This window comes from Anopheles aquasalis, chromosome 3 (genome assembly GCF_943734665.1).
Source record: "Anopheles aquasalis chromosome 3, idAnoAquaMG_Q_19, whole genome shotgun sequence".
Lineage (NCBI taxonomy): Eukaryota > Metazoa > Arthropoda > Insecta > Diptera > Culicidae > Anopheles > Anopheles aquasalis.
In genome coordinates, this window is record NC_064878.1 from 25,485,409 (window position 1) to 25,504,095 (window position 18,687).

At 46.9% G+C, this 18,687-nt stretch overlaps 4 protein-coding genes across 5 annotated transcripts in view; 2 read left to right on the forward strand and 2 right to left on the reverse strand.

The window, feature by feature from the left end:
- Window positions 1-1,672: 1,672 nt before the first annotated feature.
- Window positions 1,673-3,253, forward strand: LOC126575116 (26S proteasome regulatory subunit 6A-B-like). The gene has a single exon (XM_050235660.1). It carries the CDS (start codon window positions 1,799-1,801, stop codon window positions 3,086-3,088), a length of 1,290 nt encoding a protein of 429 aa, XP_050091617.1. The 5' UTR covers window positions 1,673-1,798; the 3' UTR covers window positions 3,089-3,253.
- A 41-nt stretch (window positions 3,254-3,294) lies between these two features.
- On the reverse strand, window positions 3,295-12,159 carry LOC126575114 (uncharacterized). 2 transcript variants are annotated; one of them, XM_050235659.1, is made up of 5 exons: window positions 12,142-12,159; window positions 5,882-6,196; window positions 4,364-4,976; window positions 4,169-4,294; window positions 3,295-4,101 (listed from the first exon to the last, which is right to left on the reverse strand). In XM_050235659.1, the coding sequence occupies exons 2-5, from the start codon at window positions 6,068-6,070 to the stop codon at window positions 3,491-3,493; spliced, it is 1,539 nt and encodes a 512-aa protein (XP_050091616.1). In that variant the 5' UTR covers window positions 6,071-6,196; window positions 12,142-12,159; the 3' UTR covers window positions 3,295-3,490. The 2 variants fall into 2 exon arrangements, with proteins under 2 accessions (XP_050091616.1, XP_050091615.1); XM_050235658.1 differs by lacking the exon at window positions 12,142-12,159 and adding an exon at window positions 10,910-11,297.
- Window positions 12,160-13,710: 1,551 nt separating this feature from the next.
- On the forward strand, window positions 13,711-18,158 carry LOC126575311 (condensin-2 complex subunit D3). Its single transcript, XM_050235940.1, has 8 exons — window positions 13,711-13,741; window positions 13,811-15,954; window positions 16,022-16,172; window positions 16,252-16,669; window positions 16,739-16,931; window positions 16,999-17,287; window positions 17,355-17,765; window positions 17,844-18,158. Exons 2-8 carry the CDS (start codon window positions 13,934-13,936, stop codon window positions 18,117-18,119), a joined length of 3,759 nt encoding a protein of 1,252 aa, XP_050091897.1. The 5' UTR covers window positions 13,711-13,741; window positions 13,811-13,933; the 3' UTR covers window positions 18,120-18,158.
- A 43-nt stretch (window positions 18,159-18,201) lies between these two features.
- Window positions 18,202-18,687, reverse strand: part of LOC126573945 (uncharacterized) — a 1,678-nt gene continuing 1,192 nt past the window's right edge. The window contains exons 5-6 of the mRNA XM_050233774.1: window positions 18,466-18,657; window positions 18,202-18,400 (exon numbers count right to left, since the gene is read on the reverse strand). Coding sequence (XP_050089731.1) covers window positions 18,232-18,400; window positions 18,466-18,657 — 361 coding nt within the window. The 3' untranslated portion in view covers window positions 18,202-18,231. The remainder of the gene's footprint in view (window positions 18,401-18,465; window positions 18,658-18,687) is intronic.

Consider the following 18,687-nt stretch of genomic DNA (forward strand, 5'->3'; position numbering starts at 1 on the left):
CCGGAGTTGTTTTCTTGTTTTGGGTCTTGAGTTTATGGACATTCTTGGGAGAGGAGCTGCATTATTAAGAAGCGAATCCCGGGAAGCAGGCATCAGATCGGGTTTAATGATCTGCCGGAAATCGATTGAAGTTTATGGCGGTAAGTGAACAAATTGAGAACAATGCGGTGGTGCAATAGCAGTGAAATTGCTGCAAAGGAGTCTCATGCGGCTGTTGGACCTTCAAGTCGCTTGAAATGAGATGGACATCGGCCGGTGGGAGCCCATCTGTCTGGAAACTTTGTTTGCACTGAAATTAAAATTAATTTTAATCCCCGTAGTCTATTCCTACTGTAAGTATTTCCAATTACAATGATCATGTAATTCAATCTGCTGATGGTATTCAGTAGGAGTGTACACTCTCGAAGCTTCCGAGAAGCGATAAGAGCCCACAATATGCTGTGAAAACCCTTCTGGAAATTCATACTTCATTGGCCAATGATTACATAGTAATTGGATACAATAACTCACTATGGTAATTCAATCGAAATTCGCAGGAAATGAGTCGCTCAATGATTCTAATTGTGTTTGCGGCCTGTTGCGCACACCTGCTCTGGGTTTTGTAATTATTCCAGAATTCCCGAGAAAATTGCGAAACCGCATTCGGTATCGCATTAATACCAAGAGGATACATTTATCTATTATCATTGCATACAGAAATTGAATTACATTATGCTAAAATTTTTATGTATTCCCTGGCAGCTGCATTCCCTAGCAGAGTGAAATAGATTACAGTTCTGGGTGGCAATTTTAAACCTAATGTTCGCATTTTAAGGCAAATGAACGCGAAACGAAAATGCCATCATCATCATCATTATCCAGTCTGCAGAGTGGCGCTCGTACACTTCATATACGGTGAACGGGAAATGCCAACGCCACATGCACAGCAATTTCGCGGAATTGCATCTCTAAACTTCTAAAGCTTTGGTGCACCACAGAACAGGGGAGCGAAGAGGAAAAAGAAACCAAAACGGTATTTGGGGTGCGCCAACAGAATCATTCTCTCAGCCGCTGGAGATAGACCAACGAGAGCACGTGGCTCTGCAAGGTCGTGCCAGCTTGATGTTGAGCAACCCGTCTTTTCGCAGAGCGTAAAGGAGTGGGTGTCTAGCGTAGTGCATGAGACACGAGACACGTGGTGAAGCAAAAAACGTTCTTGTTATCGGCACACACTCACCGTGGTCTTCTGGAGCTGCTAATGTTGCCCGAAGAATGCTATACAGCCCAAAGGAACCACGGATAATGCGAGGTAGTCAATAGAATCACTCCAGAGACTCTATTCTGTCCCGGTGGTCACCGTTCAAACGATTTCTAACCAACGGTCAAAATTTAAATTCAATATCCGAATGGTTCGAATAAATTAAGGAAGGGGCAGGCGGGAATGAATTTCGGTAAAAACCCATTCGTTTAATCTTAAATAAGGAAATGTATCATATAAACGCAGAAAAGCACATACTTTACCTGACAAAACCATTCAAAATTTCCGGATTTCCTCCGTATCACCAAACGCTTTCTGTCGATTTGGTAAACATGGATTTGACAGCCGGAGTCGCATAGCCATAATCCAATATGGCGGCGAGCGAAGGGCAATGACTGCACCTGGTTCCTATACCCACCTTGACCAAAACAAAAATCCCCAAGTCATCTTGCCGCTGATCTAGAAAATCGTTTTTGTTCCCCACGGCCCGGAAAAGCAAATTTCCATCCCAAACGTGAGTTGCTGAGCAAGCGATACTAAGTAAAGAATCTACACAGGATAATGGCGGCTACGTTGGAGGATAAGGCGCTGTGGGAGGAGTGCGGTATCACGCTGAGCGACGAGGTGCTCCAGATGTCGACCGAGGATCTGCTGACCCGCACCAAGATGGTCGAGATGGAGATCAAGGCGATGATCAGCGAGGTGGCCCGTATGAAGCACGAAGTGCGTACACACAAGGAGCGCATCAAGGATAACGCGTCCAAGATTAAGGTCAACAAAACCCTGCCGTACCTGGTGTCGAGCGTCATCGAGCTGCTGGACATGGAGGTGCTGGACGAGGAGGAGGACGATGGTGCGGTGAAGATGCTGGATTCGCAGCGCAAGGGCAAGTGCGCCGTCATCAAAACATCGACCCGCCAGACCGTGTTCCTGCCGGAGATTGGGTTGGTCGAGGCGGAGAAGCTAAAGCCGGCCGATCTGGTCGGTGTGAACAAGGACTCGTATCTCATTCTGGACACGCTGCCGGCCGAGTACGATGCGCGCGTGAAAGCGATGGAGGTGGACGAACGGCCCACCGAACAGTACTCCGACATCGGAGGGCTCGACAAGCAGATCCAGGAGCTGATCGAAGCAGTCGTACTGCCGGTGACGCATCGGGAAAAGTTTAAAAATCTTGGCATCCTGCCTCCGAAGGGTGTCCTGTTGTACGGTCCTCCCGGTACGGGCAAAACGCTCCTGGCCCGTGCCTGTGCTGCCCAGACGAAATCCACCTTCCTCAAGCTGGCCGGACCGCAGCTGGTGCAGATGTTTATCGGTGATGGTGCGAAGCTGGTACGCGATGCGTTCGCGCTGGCCAAGGAAAAGGCACCGACCATCATCTTCATCGACGAGCTGGATGCCATCGGTACGAAGCGTTTCGATTCGGAAAAGGCCGGAGATCGTGAAGCGCAGCGTACGATGTTGGAGCTGTTGAACCAGATGGATGGATTCAGTTCGGCGGACGATATTAAGGTGATTGCGGCAACGAACCGAGTGGACATTCTGGATCCGGCACTGTTGCGTTCGGGTCGGTTGGATCGTAAGATTGAATTCCCGCACCCGAACGAACAGGCTCGGGCACGCGTGATGCAGATTCATTCGCGTAAGATGAACGTTAGCCCGGATGTGAACTTTGAGGAATTGGCCCGGTCGACCGATGACTTCAACGGTGCCCAGTGCAAGGCCGTTTGCGTTGAGGCGGGTATGATCGCGTTGCGCCGTTCGGCCGAAGCGCTTACACATGAAGACTTTATGGAGGCCATCATGGAGGTGCAAGCGAAGAAGAAGGCGAACCTGAATTACTTCGCTTAACCACCGGAGCGGAGCGTCGAAATTCCCGCCGGTGGTCGCTGCTACTTCCCCCCCCCCCCTTTTTTTTCTTTCTATACCGCAGTCCTTTGTTTCGCTCTTGTAAAAACGATCTTTACTCGCACACCGAATGACCAATAAAGCGATCTTTGTGCTGTGCCCTCGGAACACCCTTGGCGTTTGTCGTTTGATGTGGTTTCAACAACTCATCGTTTTACAACTGTTTAATATTTAATACTTAATTCAAATAAAATGCTAATCCGACAGCAGATACGTCGTTGTCTTACGCGGGCTCTCTAACACATAACACAACCGGTATAAGCAATATGGCAATACCCTCTGGTACTTCGGGAGGAGAAATCGAAATTGAATGGCCGCATGAGCGCCAAAATCGGCGGAAACTCGTCACATCTTTTGTTCCTGGTCTGTGCAAGCTTGTGCCGCCACACCCGGTGGCTCGTCATCAGTCTTTACTGGCCCTATTTGTACTGTAATTGTGTCCTTTGCAGCTTCTACATTCGTTGGAACTTCGACTTTATCAGTGGAGGCCTCAACTACAGCTGGCTCCACAGGAGTCAACTGTATCGCTTCACCACTCGTTCCAGCACTTTCCTGTGCAATCACACCCGTTAACAGTGGTTCTTGTGGATCGTTCGTACCACAGCACCGACGGCTGGCACACTGGGCACGGGTACGGCACTGGATCAGGCACCGCTCGGTACCATCACCAAGCGCACGGCTTTCGCTCGTACTCTTAAATTCCGGCTGTATCGTTACCTGGTTAATGCCCTGCTCGTGAAAAAACTCAATCACAGCCTCGTGGATCGTGTGGTACACCTTGGGACTATCGAAGATGATGTGCACCGTCGACACGTACTGGTGGCCACTCAGTTGCCAAATGTGCAGATCATGCACACTGTCGATATCCTTGAAGCCTTCCAGTAGCGACTGCTTAAAGATCTCTATATCGATCGTATTCGGTATCGTTTGCAGTAGGATCATGCCAGATTCTTTCACTAAAATGAAACAAGCAAACCGTTATTAGACGATCACCATTAGGGCACCCTTCTACCATTAACTTACTGTAAGGATAGCTCAAGGCAATAAGCACCACGCAGGACAGGATCGAGAGAACGGGATCCACAAATTTGGCCGTTTCCTCCGTCGTGTAGTAAACGATCAGGGAGCAGATGATGACAAAGATGGTACCTACGTAAGGTTCACGGTGATAATAAATCATTTTACTTTTGATATTCCAGGGCGCTGTGTATTACTTACTGCAAATGTCTCGCATTAGCTCGCGGACACTCTCATGCTTCGATTTGCTGCGTAGTTGCGATGGAGACGCATTCCGGCGTGATCCGGACAAACGGCGATCCCCTTTCCGTATACCATCACCACTTATCACGTGGTCCAGTATAACGTTCCCGCTGGAAGTGATGTACAGGAAGCTACCCTGATGGTACGTATAACCCCCGATCAGTAGATAGCAAATCCCGTTCAGTACCAACCCCAGCGAAGCGAGCACCAGCACATGCTCCGCAAAGTGCATCGCATCGCCATGGTGCGAAATGTGGAACAACGTTTGCAGTGCTTCGACAACGGCCGAAAAACAGAATGATGCCATAAAGATACACACGACCAGCATGGTCAGGATGTCGATCCGTGCCCAACCGAACGTATTCTTCAGGGTACTCTCCCGGGCCTGCCGTGCTTTCACCTTAACATTGTGCTTAATGTCCACGGCGCTTAGCTCCTGTTGCGGGATGGCGTCGGGCTTGCCGCTATCCACTTCCACCGGTCCGTCAAGGGCTAGTGGAACTTCCGCGAATTTATCAGCGCTGTGCTCAATTTGTTTTAGGTCCTCCTCAGTCTTCGGTTTGGCACTCTTCTGTGATGAGGGAGAAAGAAAAATGATAACGATTACAAAGCAATAGTAGTGACGCCATGGAATGCGTCTACACGTAGAGTACAATAGGTCGTTTGGCTGTTCCTAACATGGCGTCGGAGTCTAGAGGGAATCGCCTCCCTAATCTTTGCCCTTGTGTTGTAATCACTGGCAATCAGTAACAGCAGGGTGTGCAATAACCCAGAATATGGCCTGAGTTTGCAATTACAGACACATGATCGATTATGTGACCGAAATTCGAGTGGTTGCGTACCGTAGTAACAGGCCACTTCTACTCCCCGTTACTAAAGGTGAATGAAGTAATAAGTTGCTGCATAAAATAAATCATTTGAGGATGCCCTCACATACGCGCTTCACTCCATGCGTTCCATGGAAGGCATCCACGATCAGGTAGGGAGCAACAAGCTATGATCAATCGAAACCACCCCATTAAATGCCACATGTACACGTCCAGAGGTTTGTAGAATGCAAAGCGAATGCCCACCATGACCATCCATGAGTCTGTGTGGCGCTTTGTGATGTGCTTCAAGTAACCAGATAAGTGGCCAACAACAAAGGCACTGTACGAAAGCGAAAGTCGATGAGTAATTTGCAGTGATATACAGTGCTGCAAGGGTTGATGATGACGGTATCAGCAGAAGTAGTAGTCTACTAACCAGAGCGATCGTATGTCGACTGGAGGATGGGAAATAAATGCCACTTGCCTCCACTCTCTGTGATCGTCATAAATTATTCCGACCACATGAGTGCAAGCGCACGCAGCTGGAACTAATGTGCCATTGATGCAGTCACTAGCGGCTACTCATCATCAGCGTTTAACAGAGCGACATTAGGGCACGGTAACAACAGCGGTGGTCGCATATGAATCTAAAAAGCAATTGACTTACCTTTATCGTTAAAATACAGCCCGTCAGAGCAATGATGTTACACATCATATGGTAGGAGTTGACCAGCAGCACCAGCGAGTGTGAGATATGGCTAACGAAGAGCTGCACCACGCAGTAGGCGACCGAAAGGGCGAGCACAATGTACAGCTGCACGGGTTGCAGCTGCGAGATCCACTCTTTCATCGGCATTTTGTCCGGCCCGTTTTTTTTTGGGGAGGTTCTGCTGAGGCAGATGAGCAACGCCTCACACGATCACACGATACGAACACAGCTTCAGCTACGGTGGTGATCCTGCGCCTTCAGCTTCATGGAAATCTACAGTCCATTGGGAAGAGAGGAAACGTAAGCCCTTCGGCATTAATAAAGCATCTCTTTGTGTTTGCTGCGATCTCTTCGAATTCTTACGATTCGGTGGAGCTTTTTAATATTTTTCAATATTTTTTTACAAAGAGAAGGAGCATGCAGGAGACGAACACAACGCTTTTATTGCCGTGCAAGCACCTCAACTTCCATAAATCAATAAAACGTTATTTAGCCCCAAGAAATCTGCCCGTCTGCCAGAGAATTCTTGAACTCGGTAGGGTGCCACAAGGTACACGGTTTTTGGTTGCATTCCAACCATGGTGATCCCTTAAACCGGTTTAAAGGTTGGTTCTGTCAGCTTCCGAGAAGAAGTGTTTCGTCGCAAAATTAATCCACAAAATGTGATTCGAAATTGGATTCCTGCTCAGCAAAAAAAAAACGAGTAGCTGCAAGTAAGATATTTCCCTTCAATGATCGGCGGTTAGACCGATCGTAAAGTAACGTTACTAGATTCAAGTTTAAACGTTTCTTCTACCACCATTATCACGAGTCACAGTCGAAAAGAGTACGAAACCTTGAAGCCAACCAACCTCCCCCGGGCCAAAAACTTCTTGTAGCAAAGCGAAACTCCACGTGCCGTTGTGTGGCTCGTTTCCAGTTTGCGTGTCTCGCGCCACCGAACCCTAGAAGTGAAGCGCACACGGAGCGGATAACGTTCGTTATCGCTCATGATTATCGTGGCCACAGCAGCAACACAATCGTCCACCCCATTAATGGGGTCTTCTTCTCGCACAATAGCTCAATTGGATAAGTAGCCGCCAACGAGAGCCTGCGAGAAGCCCCGAGGCTGATATTGGTACGCATCCAGCCATCCATCCATCAATTGGACACCCAACCAACCAAACGTTTCAATATACGCACCGCTGCATGCGCACTTTCGCTAATCGTGTGCGACATCATGCTCAGCGAGGTGGAACCACCGGAGGCGGAGCAATGTGCCGGCAATAGTGTGGTTGGTAGAAAAACGTTCCACGAACCGTACCTGTCACATGTCACGGCAGAACGGTGCATGGCGCATTAGGCAGCCACCAATAATCTGTTTCCAAAACCCCCTGGCGGGCCGGTATCAACAACCTTGTTGGCGGTAGACATCGTTGTCTATTGTCGTCTCACCGGATCCAGCCCCAAAAGCGGAGCGGAGTGAGGATTAATTTATGGTTTACTACTTCCACGGGGCGCTTATCGCGCAACCAAGCACCAGGTCGCTGCGGCCACCACCACCACCGTGTGCAATGTCAACTTTGCTGTGAAGATGGCGTTGATGGCTCCACGATGATCGTATGGCCCTCTATCCCGGGAGTCCTCTGCACTGCAGTGGTGTCGTGTGAATTTGCCTTTCTTCAGACCTTCGGTGAGCAACAAAGACGGCATCATCGCAGTAGCAGCAGCAGCAGCAGCAGCAGCAGCAGGGAAATGGCGTTGCCAGCGTTGCTAAGGAAGCTGCGCGGCAACAGAGACTATGGCCTACTATCGCGTTAGGAAGATTGACTAACAGAGAAAAGCCTAGGATCCATTTAATTCTCATGATAACATCCCGTATGGTACTGCATATTGCTGCTGGTGTGGCTTGTTGTTTGAGAAAGTGATGGCGCTATTACTTTCATTCATCATACCCGCATCATTTGAAGCTTCCTTGACACGCTTGCATGCTAATTAAGGGGTCATTAAGCGTGGCAACGGTGAACTCAACTAACCAGCACGACCACACGACGCCTCGTCGTTAACAAAACACTGCTTCTTTAGTGTTGGACGATTATTTTGTCATAAATTACACACAACTAGTAGTTAATGTTTTATTACTTAGCACTGTAGAGCTGGTTTAGCTTTCAGTATCAGGTGTGACAAAAATTTTGAAGCAGTGAGTATTCAAGAGATGTCTGTTTGCCGCCAATAAAAAATATCAAAACACCCACAACCCACCCCAATCAATTCTCGGCACGTTGACCAGCGAGTCAACGTGGGCAACCTTGGTCCCCCTACCAGCGGCCGATCACACTCCGGCGCTGGTTACATCAACTGACCCCAAATTCCACCAACCCACGGCTGGGAATCGATTACTCTCCCGGGTCCAGCTTCATTCAGCAAAAGCGAACAAGCTCGATTCACTTGACTCACTCGTCACGAAATGCGTGGCACACGACATGCCGATTTTTTTTTGTCTGTGTGCTGCAACGATGTACGATGATCGATTGCGGACACGTGCAAAAAGCTGGATGCACCATCTATTGAGCGCACCGAGCGAGATCTACATTGTGCGCTACCACGTTGGACCGTTTACCGCTAGCTGCTCGTGCTCGTGAGAAACTGTGAGCTGTGGGGGATCGTTTTGCAAGATGCATCCCCCCCCCCCCTCACCTGGCCAGACGGTGGAGACGGATGGAGATGAGTAGCGGCACCTTCATTGAGTGGACATTATTTGAAATGTAAATGTTGGTCAGTGCAGGACCTGGTGCAGGTACCCCCCCATTCTCTGCAATGCGCTGATGGCTTGGATGGTTTGGATTGTCAGAACCGATCTGATCGCTTACTAGATAGCAAAAGCTTGTGCGATATTTTTTTGGGGTCACCGATGGAGACCCGGTACAACAACGTGAAAGAAAGTCACCTTAACGTTTAAGTGCTCCGAGAAGGGTTTTGCAATATGGCCGAACTCGGCACACTTTTCGCGATCCAAGAAAGATCACTTTGAACCGGTTGAAGCTCGATTCATCCTGATTGGCACCGTTGGCAGGAGTAGGCTAAAAACCTAGTAGGAACTTTCAATTGCTCGATTCGATAGAAAAACCGGCGGCAAAAGATGACGGCGCGTTGAGTGGACAACGGAAGGTTACCTATTGTTGACCAAGCAACGCAAAGTGCCAATCATGAGTGCCTCTCTCAACTACGGAAATGGTAAGAAGCTTCTCTTCTATCGAAGGCGTTGAGGAGGATACTACGCGCTTCAAAATGTTCTCGTTCGCCATTGTTGTAACGTGTAAAAATGACATTGTGCTGAGTCGGTACGTGAAATCGCATGCCATGTGACTCGTGCAACACTTTCACCATTGTTCTTCCACGAATGCCAGTCATCTCGCTGCTATTAACGCTGCCTAACAAGAACCAGATGAGAGATGAGAATGCGTTCCTCCTAACAAACTCCTATCGCCTATTGTACGGATTCAAATGCACACCTTCACACCGGGCATTTCGATTGGCGTACGTGCGTGCGAGTGAATCAGGTTAACCGGCTGGCTGATATGGCGCAACTCTTCCCCAAGGGCGGCGCACCGCCCCCCCCCCCCCCTGCCGCGTTGCATATTTGTGCATTCAAACGTCGTACAGCCACACATTACCGAATCGGCTCGTCTCAGTGTCAATGGCCATAAGGTGTAGCTAAACGGCCGATCCACCGTCAACCGAAAACGCGTGCGCCAGATAAGACACGCTCGGTGGTGGTTCCGTCCGAGTGGCGTCTCCATATGGCACCCACGGAGGAAGCGAGGTCAAGGTGAGACGGTTCGGCCGTTTCCTTCTTCTTTTTTTTCTTCCTCTCCTTCGGCGGAGGTTTGTTTACGCTACCTCTTTCTTGCGATTCCCTCTGTCCTGCTCATCTGCTCGGTAACAGTTGCCAGCAGCAGCAGCACCAGCAACGACCCCACACACCAATGGGGGGCGTGTTAGGAACCGGTACTTTTGAGATGTTTGTACGACAAAGCGAGAGCCCAAGAAATGGAGAACCCCTGACCCATAGGGGACCGGTCACCGGCGATCGTCATCGACGCAGATCGTCGTGGATTTGCATTCGCGGGGGGGGGGGGGGGGGTAACATGGGTACCAAAGGCCACGTTCACTGTTCCCAATCAACATCTGATCAGTTTTGGGATGCTTTAAACCACAACTAAGATAAGTGGATAAGTTGAGCTCAACCGGAGAGCCACTGTGTAGCAACAGGAACATTAAAAACACGCGCCACGCATTATGCTGTCCTGTAATTGACCTCTCCTTCAACTGGTTAATATTTTTGATTTATTATCACGTCCTATCGGACAGCTGATATCAGCTGACATAGGTGAATGAGGCGTTGGCGAGGCAGTTGTGGGAACCGGATAGATAAGCATCCGCAGAACAATCTACCGAATAGAGCACGAACGGCAACGGTTGCTTTGTAAAATTGGCATGGAAACGACCGCGTGCACTGGTTTGCGTTGGCGCTGTTTGAACACGAGATTCTCGCAGGTCTAGGTATCGACCTAGACTACTAGATCCACAATCGGGGCAGTGTTACTAGCCTCGAGTAGCCGAGATTGGCCGCTGAGCCCTGAATGGATCTCCGTTTTGAGGCGAACGAACGATAAACAATCACTTCGCAGGCAAGAGCGATTATTGGGGCTTTTCTTATCGCGGTATACAGCTGGCACTCGCCACAAATCGCCACATTTTGCCACAATTCCCTCCGTGGCTTAGAGGTTACTGGAGAGCATCGTGTCGGTGCGTGCTTCCTTGTGTTTAGTATCTGGCAAGTAGTTAAATTTCGAAACCGAAAGAAAAACGAACACTTAATAGAACCTCACAAACAACAGAACTTTTATAGATTATGCTCTTCACAGTTACAGAAGTTAATTGCGTCAAAAATGAAGATTAAATAATCACTAAAACCACCGAAAAAAAACCAAAAACTGCACTTACAGTAGCAACAGAAAGGCGCACACAACGTCGTTGTTAAAATCCAAACACATTCGACAGACTCACTGGTCCGAATTCAATGAACTCTCACTAACCCCAGCTGGTACCGGACGACCACCCCGAGTGTCGTCGAGGGACAAATCCGCTGTTCCGCTCCGCTATCTGTCGCCTACGCCAAAAAACCGGTAGACCGGGGTGGGTGCCAATATTCTAAAAATACTCTCCACGGTTTTCCACACCACTAGCAACCGTTTTTGACAACCTCAGGCCCACAACGGCTTCCGTTAAAATGATCCTAGCGTGATGATGATCGCGGCTCGCGATACGCACTCTCTGCGTCGTTTGGCTTTTGCGGACCTACTGCCGCTGCTGCCGCTGCTGGCGTGGTCTGTCTCTGTCACTTGCTGAACGCGATCTGAACCTCACCATCAAACCCCATCGGTGATATCGCGCTTCGCAGATGCGTTGCCGCCCGCGGTGCGGTGATGCGTTATCGCTACGGAGGGGGCGCAGGAGGGGTTTCTAACGGGGGGACGCTGTAGACCCCGCTGAGGCGAGGAGCGTGCGCATGCTGTGATTAGCTGGTGGTAGGGGTTATTTTGTTTTCAAACCATGCCATTACACGCCTGTTCGTGGTTCCGAATCGCGTTCGGTGGTGTGAAGATCGCGCTCACTTTTGTTTGGGGAATTAGGCGAGCTGATGAGATTCTTATGTTTAGACGCAGGTTTGGACAATCCTAGATTGAGAGGCTCGTTGGGAGATCAAACAAGGACGCCAAGACGTTGAAATTGCAATTTGAATGTTAACTTTAATTTGGCATCACTTTGTCAAGTTCCGTCGGACTTGAATGCCCTTTTAGAAGTCTTTTAGAAATAAGGACGGACGAAGATTTATTTTTAGACCATCGCCACCGCTTCACCTTCCAGCAGACACGCACGTTCCCACGGAATTCTGGCGCAAGCGACAATGAAACAACTCAACTCAACAGCAGCATGCGGCACCATCGCATCGCACCATTTTGTAATCAACAGCTGATAGTGCGCGGAATTACTCTCCCTTCGAGCACCTCCGCTTATATTGCGCGTGATGAGCTTCTAGGTAAGTTCAATGAGCCTCGCGACGTGCCTTTTTCTAAACAACCTTAAAGTAGGAAAAACACTTTTTGCTACGACAAGATGCTAATCATCCGGAGGCACACGATCAAGGAAGATCTCGTTTGGCGTGCATTCGTTACCTTCGTTAAGTGAAGCGTCGGCACGCATGCACGGTCGCGCGATCGTGTGGAGATCGTGATTCTTGTCTATTCGCACAACACTTAGTAGCGGTTAAACTAATCACTTCATTCGTCTCCAGTGACGGAGTATCTTCCCGTAAAGTCACCTTCTCCGTCCGATGCACCAACTCAACTGTTGCATATTCTGGCTGCAGCTGCTATGTGCGTGCATCCTTCGTTGCGTGCGTGCGTCTATGAGTGTGTGGGTGTAGGAGGGAGGCTCATCCTTTCAGCATAAAAGGATGACGTGGCAAGGGAGGATGTTATTTCCAACGGGATGAGGCAGATAAGGCTTCGCGTTGCGTCGTGTTTCAAGGACGACTGTTGGCTGCTTGGCGAGATTGCCGTTCGATGTGGCTTCCTATACGTAAAAACAAAACGGCTCATCGCGGGCTGGGTGAAGATAAGCCAGGTTTTGATCACGAACTTCTCCTTTCAGCTGTTATTATTTGGTTTGAAAAGGTAATTGGACCATTTTACCATACTTAAATTATTCTAAAATAAAATCTTAACAAGTTAAGCCTTAAATCACTTAAAAAGCAGGGATTTTGGTCACGTTTGGTGTTAATTATTCAAAAACTCTGCTTCTTATTAGTGTTCTTTTCGCTGTTTTTACTTCGCTATTCGCCTTCTTTCCTAGATCGTGAGAGAGCACTCATCAGCTGGAAAGATCATCAGGATTCAAACACTTTTCCTGCTAGACGTGCAACGAGCATATCTGGGGTTTATCTACTTATTTTACGAGTAGGGAGCTCCCAATCCTTACAGCCACGTGCAAGTGGCATTAGGACCAGGCGGACGATCGTCTATGGTACTAGATCGCTCGAAGAACGGATAATCATGCTGCGTTGGACTATGTTTTAGGGCTGGCGGCCGCAAACCATGAAGGATAATAGAGTTACTGCCCTGTAGAAGTGAGTTTACATCTAAGGTCATTAAGAGTTATAGCTGATAGATAAGTAATTTGGTAATAAATGCCCCCTATCTACACACGAGTTGATTACATTTTAACAATCGAACGAGGGAATCCCAGTTAAAACCACATTTCCCCACAAATTCAAATCTCCGTCGATGAAAAACGCGTACATATTTTCGATGAAAAGATATAGAATTTCACAAATTAATCAAGTAATCGCAATTGAAGAAGTGGTTCTAATGTTCTTTTCTTGTAGCATAGAATGCTGTATAGAGATCAAGTTTAACTCAATTAAACACAAAATACACAAAAAGGGTTTAACTCACGTGTGCGATTTTTCTATGCGTTTTTCCGCGGTCACACACAGCGCGAAACATCTACGAATTTTCTGCTTGGGTTTCTTCTTCTTCCTCTTCTTCCTCTTCTTATTCATTGTTGTTTTGTTTGTTTTGGTTTGAAATTCATGTGTTTGAATCCCGTTGCACAAAATTGCCCCGAAAAGTGAGATATTCTTCATTATAAATCTAATTATACGGTATTTTAAGTGTTTTTGCGACTCTCGGAGTAGTAACCATCCGATCATTAATCAGCTGTGGAGTGAAAAAAAAGACTCCGACCGCGAAACAATCATCGGCGTCTGTTCCGGTAAGAATGGAGTTTTGCATTTCAGTGAAGATCTTTTCCATTAACGGTCACAATCTCTTTCAAGTCCAGTATCACGACAAAGTTTCCTGAATTTAAGATTGCATAGCAGATACAACGAAAGGAGTGTGCTTAATCGGACGTACTGTATGCGGACCAATTTATGAACATTCTACAACAGCATCACAAATCGCGATGACTCCACAACATGTGGATTTGTTACTGAACCATCTTCCTCAGTATTTTGATCCGCACATGACGGTCGAGCTGATCGACGAAATGTACCAGGAGGAAAGAGCCGACGAATCAGAGTCCCACGATCAAAGGCTCGATTTACGTGACTCTCCCATGGTGCAACGTGCTCTGGAGCGACCGGCACAGCTGCTGGAATTAATGCGCGATATTATTCTTGCGTTTAAAACCATCCGCCGTACAGCGGGTGTCTTTGATCAGTTCGATAATTGGCAATATTTTGCGAAGAAAATATCTGTCGATCAGTTTCTAGCATTCATTTATGCATTCCCCATGCTGGCGGAACAGGACTCCACTGAACGGAAGCTAGCAGTGACTGCAGCAAGAATGTATCTGGTTTTACTGAGCACACCGGGACAGAAACAAACGCGGGCATTCGATGAGCAAGTCCTGCTCAAATGTTTGGATGTACTAAAAACAGAGGAACGATCTGCGGAAGGGATGCAGGCGGAAAATGATGGGAGAAAAAAATCACAAATCGATCTGATTGCAATACTGGAGGATCTCGAATTGCTGCTCAGCTGTATGACACTGAAAAACTGTGGCTCCGTTAAGCTGCATCTGGTGAAGTGGCTGGTGAATGTTCTCAAGTACTGCATCAAGCAAGAAACCGTTCGTGTGTTTGCTGAAAAGCTGGCTGGAAAGTGCTACGAAATACTGAGCACCATCTGTTCGCCGGAACATGATGATCACAACGAGTGTGTGAACAACATAAGCTTGATTTTTAATAAGACCGCTCTGTTCTATCAGCAGGAGTACAGAAATGCACCGCAGACCTTTCAAGTGTATAACTTTTTTCTAAAGTTGTTGGAACAGCACCCCAAAGACACATCGAGCATCCTGACAAACTTCATCAAATCGGTTCTAACGAACCCGCCCAAGGTGTTTGCTAAAGCGGATGATTATGCGTACTTACTGGATGTGGCGGTAAAGTACGAGCTTGCACTGTACAGCAAATGCAACGTTTCGATTGTGGAATATTTGAGCCAGTTAGAAACACAGGCTGACTCGAGCACTCGCAGCAATACGTTGGAAATCATCGCTAGACTCGGTACCATGGAGTGCACCGTCGATTGGGTGTTGTTCCGTTCGGAGATATCAACGGTGCCTCGAGAGATAGAAATGATTCGCCTGGTTTGTAACAAACTGGCGGAGAAAAACAACTCTATCAAACTAAAGGCGTTCCAATGCTTGCTGAGACTTATGCAAAACGGCAACCAAGTAGTTCACCAAATATTCCACGATGCTTTCTTTCGCAACTACGAGGACGACGAGGAAAGTTCTTATCTGCAGATGAACGACGTAGAAGAACTGTATCAGATGGCGGAGATGGATCTAGGGATCTCCAGGACATTATTTCACCTGCCCCAACAAAATAAAACCCTTGATGACTCTGCAGCAGGCGGTGCAACCCAAGAGAAAGCGAGCACATCTCGAGAAGATGAAGAAAAAACAACGAGTATCGAAGGAATGGACGCGATACGGGAAACTTTGAAATCCCTTCCGGCGATCATTTACGAAGCACTACGATCATCCAATTCGGCCATCCGTAGAGTGTCGTTCAGTTGTCTAGAGTACATTTTGGAGCTGGATCGCAATCGAATCGATGATCCATTGTTTGCCTCCAGCGTGGTTCAATTGGCGAAAGATAACGTGATGCTGGTGCGGCGCACGGCGCTGAACGTTTTGAGCAAGCTTTTGACGCTCCATCCCAACTATGCACCGATCATCAAGCTGTGGTCTAAATGTATACTCATTTTCCTGGAGGACAATGATGAGAAACTGAAAGAATCGGCCATCGAGAGCCTTAAAAGGAATGTTTTCGATAACATTTGTCGCTATGAGGATTCGTCTTCGAGGAAAAAGTTTACTCCTTGGCTGATCGTTCGGTCGATACTGGTGCTGGGCAAGATCAATGTGCTGAAAGCAGCGATCGACTCTTGGGTGCAGAAATCTTTTTTAACGTAAGAAGATCTTCGTTCATAAGAAATAAACTAGTTGTTCCTAATCCATTCCTTTTCTGCCCTGCAGGGCAAACAATTTCAGCATTATTGAGTCGCACATCTATACGGTGAACTACACTGAAGCGTGGATTGTTCTATCGATCATCGCAAACAAAATGAAATCAAAGAATCCGGATGTTGTGATAAAAATATTGAAGGAAATGCTGCAGCAAGATGTGGTAAGTATTAGTTGTGCAATGTTCTTTTGTTTAGATATTTTACAATTTATCTTGATCTTTCTTCTTCCTCTTGGTGCAGTACAATTCAACGATATGTTTGCAGTACATTCTGAGCGTGATCAAGAGCTGGTTGCACGATTTCTCCAGCGTTAAATTGAATGACTTATTCAAGATGCTGTGGGATATTCTACGAACCGGCAGCACGAATGTATCGCTCGTGAGCTCGATCTACACTTTGTGCTGTATGATATTGGAAAAATCGAATGATATGGCTACAGACGAGTGGATGCATGAGTTACGTAGCGGATGCGCCAATTATTTGGTGCACTACCGGACAAACTATTTGAGTTCGACCACAACCAACGAGCGATATCTCATTACGTTGCTAGTTTATGCTGAAGCAGTTACTGATTCAAATGAAAAACCCGACACAGAAATTATCAACATACTGCTAGAATATTTGTCACAACTTGCAGCCAGTGGCGAGAGTAACCAGAGTATGTGTAATACTATTAGCTAAGTGTATGATCAGCATTTGAACATATGCCAATGTCTGTTCCTTTCAGAACCGATGCAAATATCGGCAAATAATGTGAAAAAAGCGAACGTTAGCATCACAGCCCTAGCCAAGTTTAGTCTGCAGTACAATACCATCTCCACAACAGTGATACCACATTTCAATCGACTGTTAAAGCACAAACGAATGGATGACTCTATCATATGCACGTTGATCACTGCGTTTGCGGATCTTTGCAAAAGGTACATTAACTCCAGTGTTTGCTGATACTCCATTTCATTATCCTTGTCATTTATAATGTTCTTATAGGGATCCCGTTTTGGTGAATTCCTCAGTAAACATGGTCATTGGTCAGTTAAACTCTAGCTGCGTATCGGTGCGCAGTGTGGCATTGATCAATTTAAATGAACTGATTCTACAAGATTATGTTAAAATGCGCGGTAAAGTGCTTTTGTGCATTTTGATGTTAATCATCGACGAGAATGATCTAATTGCGGCGCAGGCACTGTACATTGTTCAGCAATACGTTCACACAAAAAATGAAAAGTTGCTGAAAGAGTCCCTACTGAAATGCGTGTTTATATTTAATCAGTATCTGGTAGGTGTAAAGAATATTGCTTCTTTTACTGCTACCACTCATTGCGTCTTTCCATTTTTTTCTTTAGAAATACGCCGATAGTGAAATGTTCCCGACGATTGATGCTGGTAGTGAGGAGTGCGTTTTGTTCGGAAATGCTGATGTACCAGCGAGCAAGCGTATTGCAATTTATGATTTTTTTATCCGAAACATCGACGATAACAGTCTATTGAAGCTGCTAGAGAACGTAAAACGAATCCATGAGCAGCTAGAGAAAAACAAATTCGTCAAATGCAAACAAGGCGTCGGAACGCTTCTCGATCTGCTTTACGTATTCAAGCAAATATGTGAAGTTAGATATCGAGACAAACCACGCGGCGCTAGGGAAGAGTCAGAGATGAGCCAGGATTTAATAGAAAACGATATCCAGGAAGAGCAGCCACCGGGTGCAAAGAAATCAAAGTTAAGCATTGCCCAAACTCAAGCCGAACGGGATGTGGTTAGTGCCTAGGGTGCAGATCGGATGATCAGCATTAAACTCAATGAAAAATATATCATATCTAACTTTTTTTTCCAGACGACCATCGTAGGGAAAACGGTTGATGTGTACTTTAGGTTTGATCAAAGTGTTCGCAAATATGTTCAGGCAGTAGAACCTCAGCGAATGGACCTAGCTAACCAACGACTGCACGAACTGTCGACGGCAATTGCGGAAAACTTTAGAAGCTCGGTAGAATTCGCTGAGCCAATGAAGTTCTGGCGCAAACTACTTGAAACTATTGATAAATCTGAATCGACTTCTTCAAATCGAAGGAAAAAAGTGGTGGATGCTGATGAGACGAATTCGCCATAATTTTGTGATATTGTGATAATCTTTTTAACAATAAAAAAACAAATGGTACCTATGCAAAGTACGGTTTCATTTAACAGAGTATTTACGCAAGAGTTCCAGATTGCATTACCTTTCACTGTGTGGGAGACTGTGTGCCGTTCGTTGGATCAATACCACGCAGTGTCTCATTTGCAACGGCAACCATTTTTTCCAGATCCATTTTGCCATTTTCCATAATTACAACCAAGAGTTGCTTCGTTTCAGTCAACCGCTGCAGCTCCACAGTTAACGACTGTATTTTACTGAAAGTGGAAATCGTTTGCTGGTGAGTAAAGATTCATTAAATAACCCGCGACGATACACGTACCCCAGCTCTTTCCGTTCACTCTTTCCAACAACCTTATTGCGCACCGTTAGCTCCTTTCGTTTCTCGGCAATGTACGCTTCTATTTTCTCGCAAGTTTGTGCTAAGCCTTCAGAAATGCATTCTAGATTAGCTCTTTTGCCTTCGGTCTTTGCATACTCCAGTGTCATCTCCTCCAGTTCTGCCCGAAGAGCTCTAAAGATACGGAATTACATACGATACAGA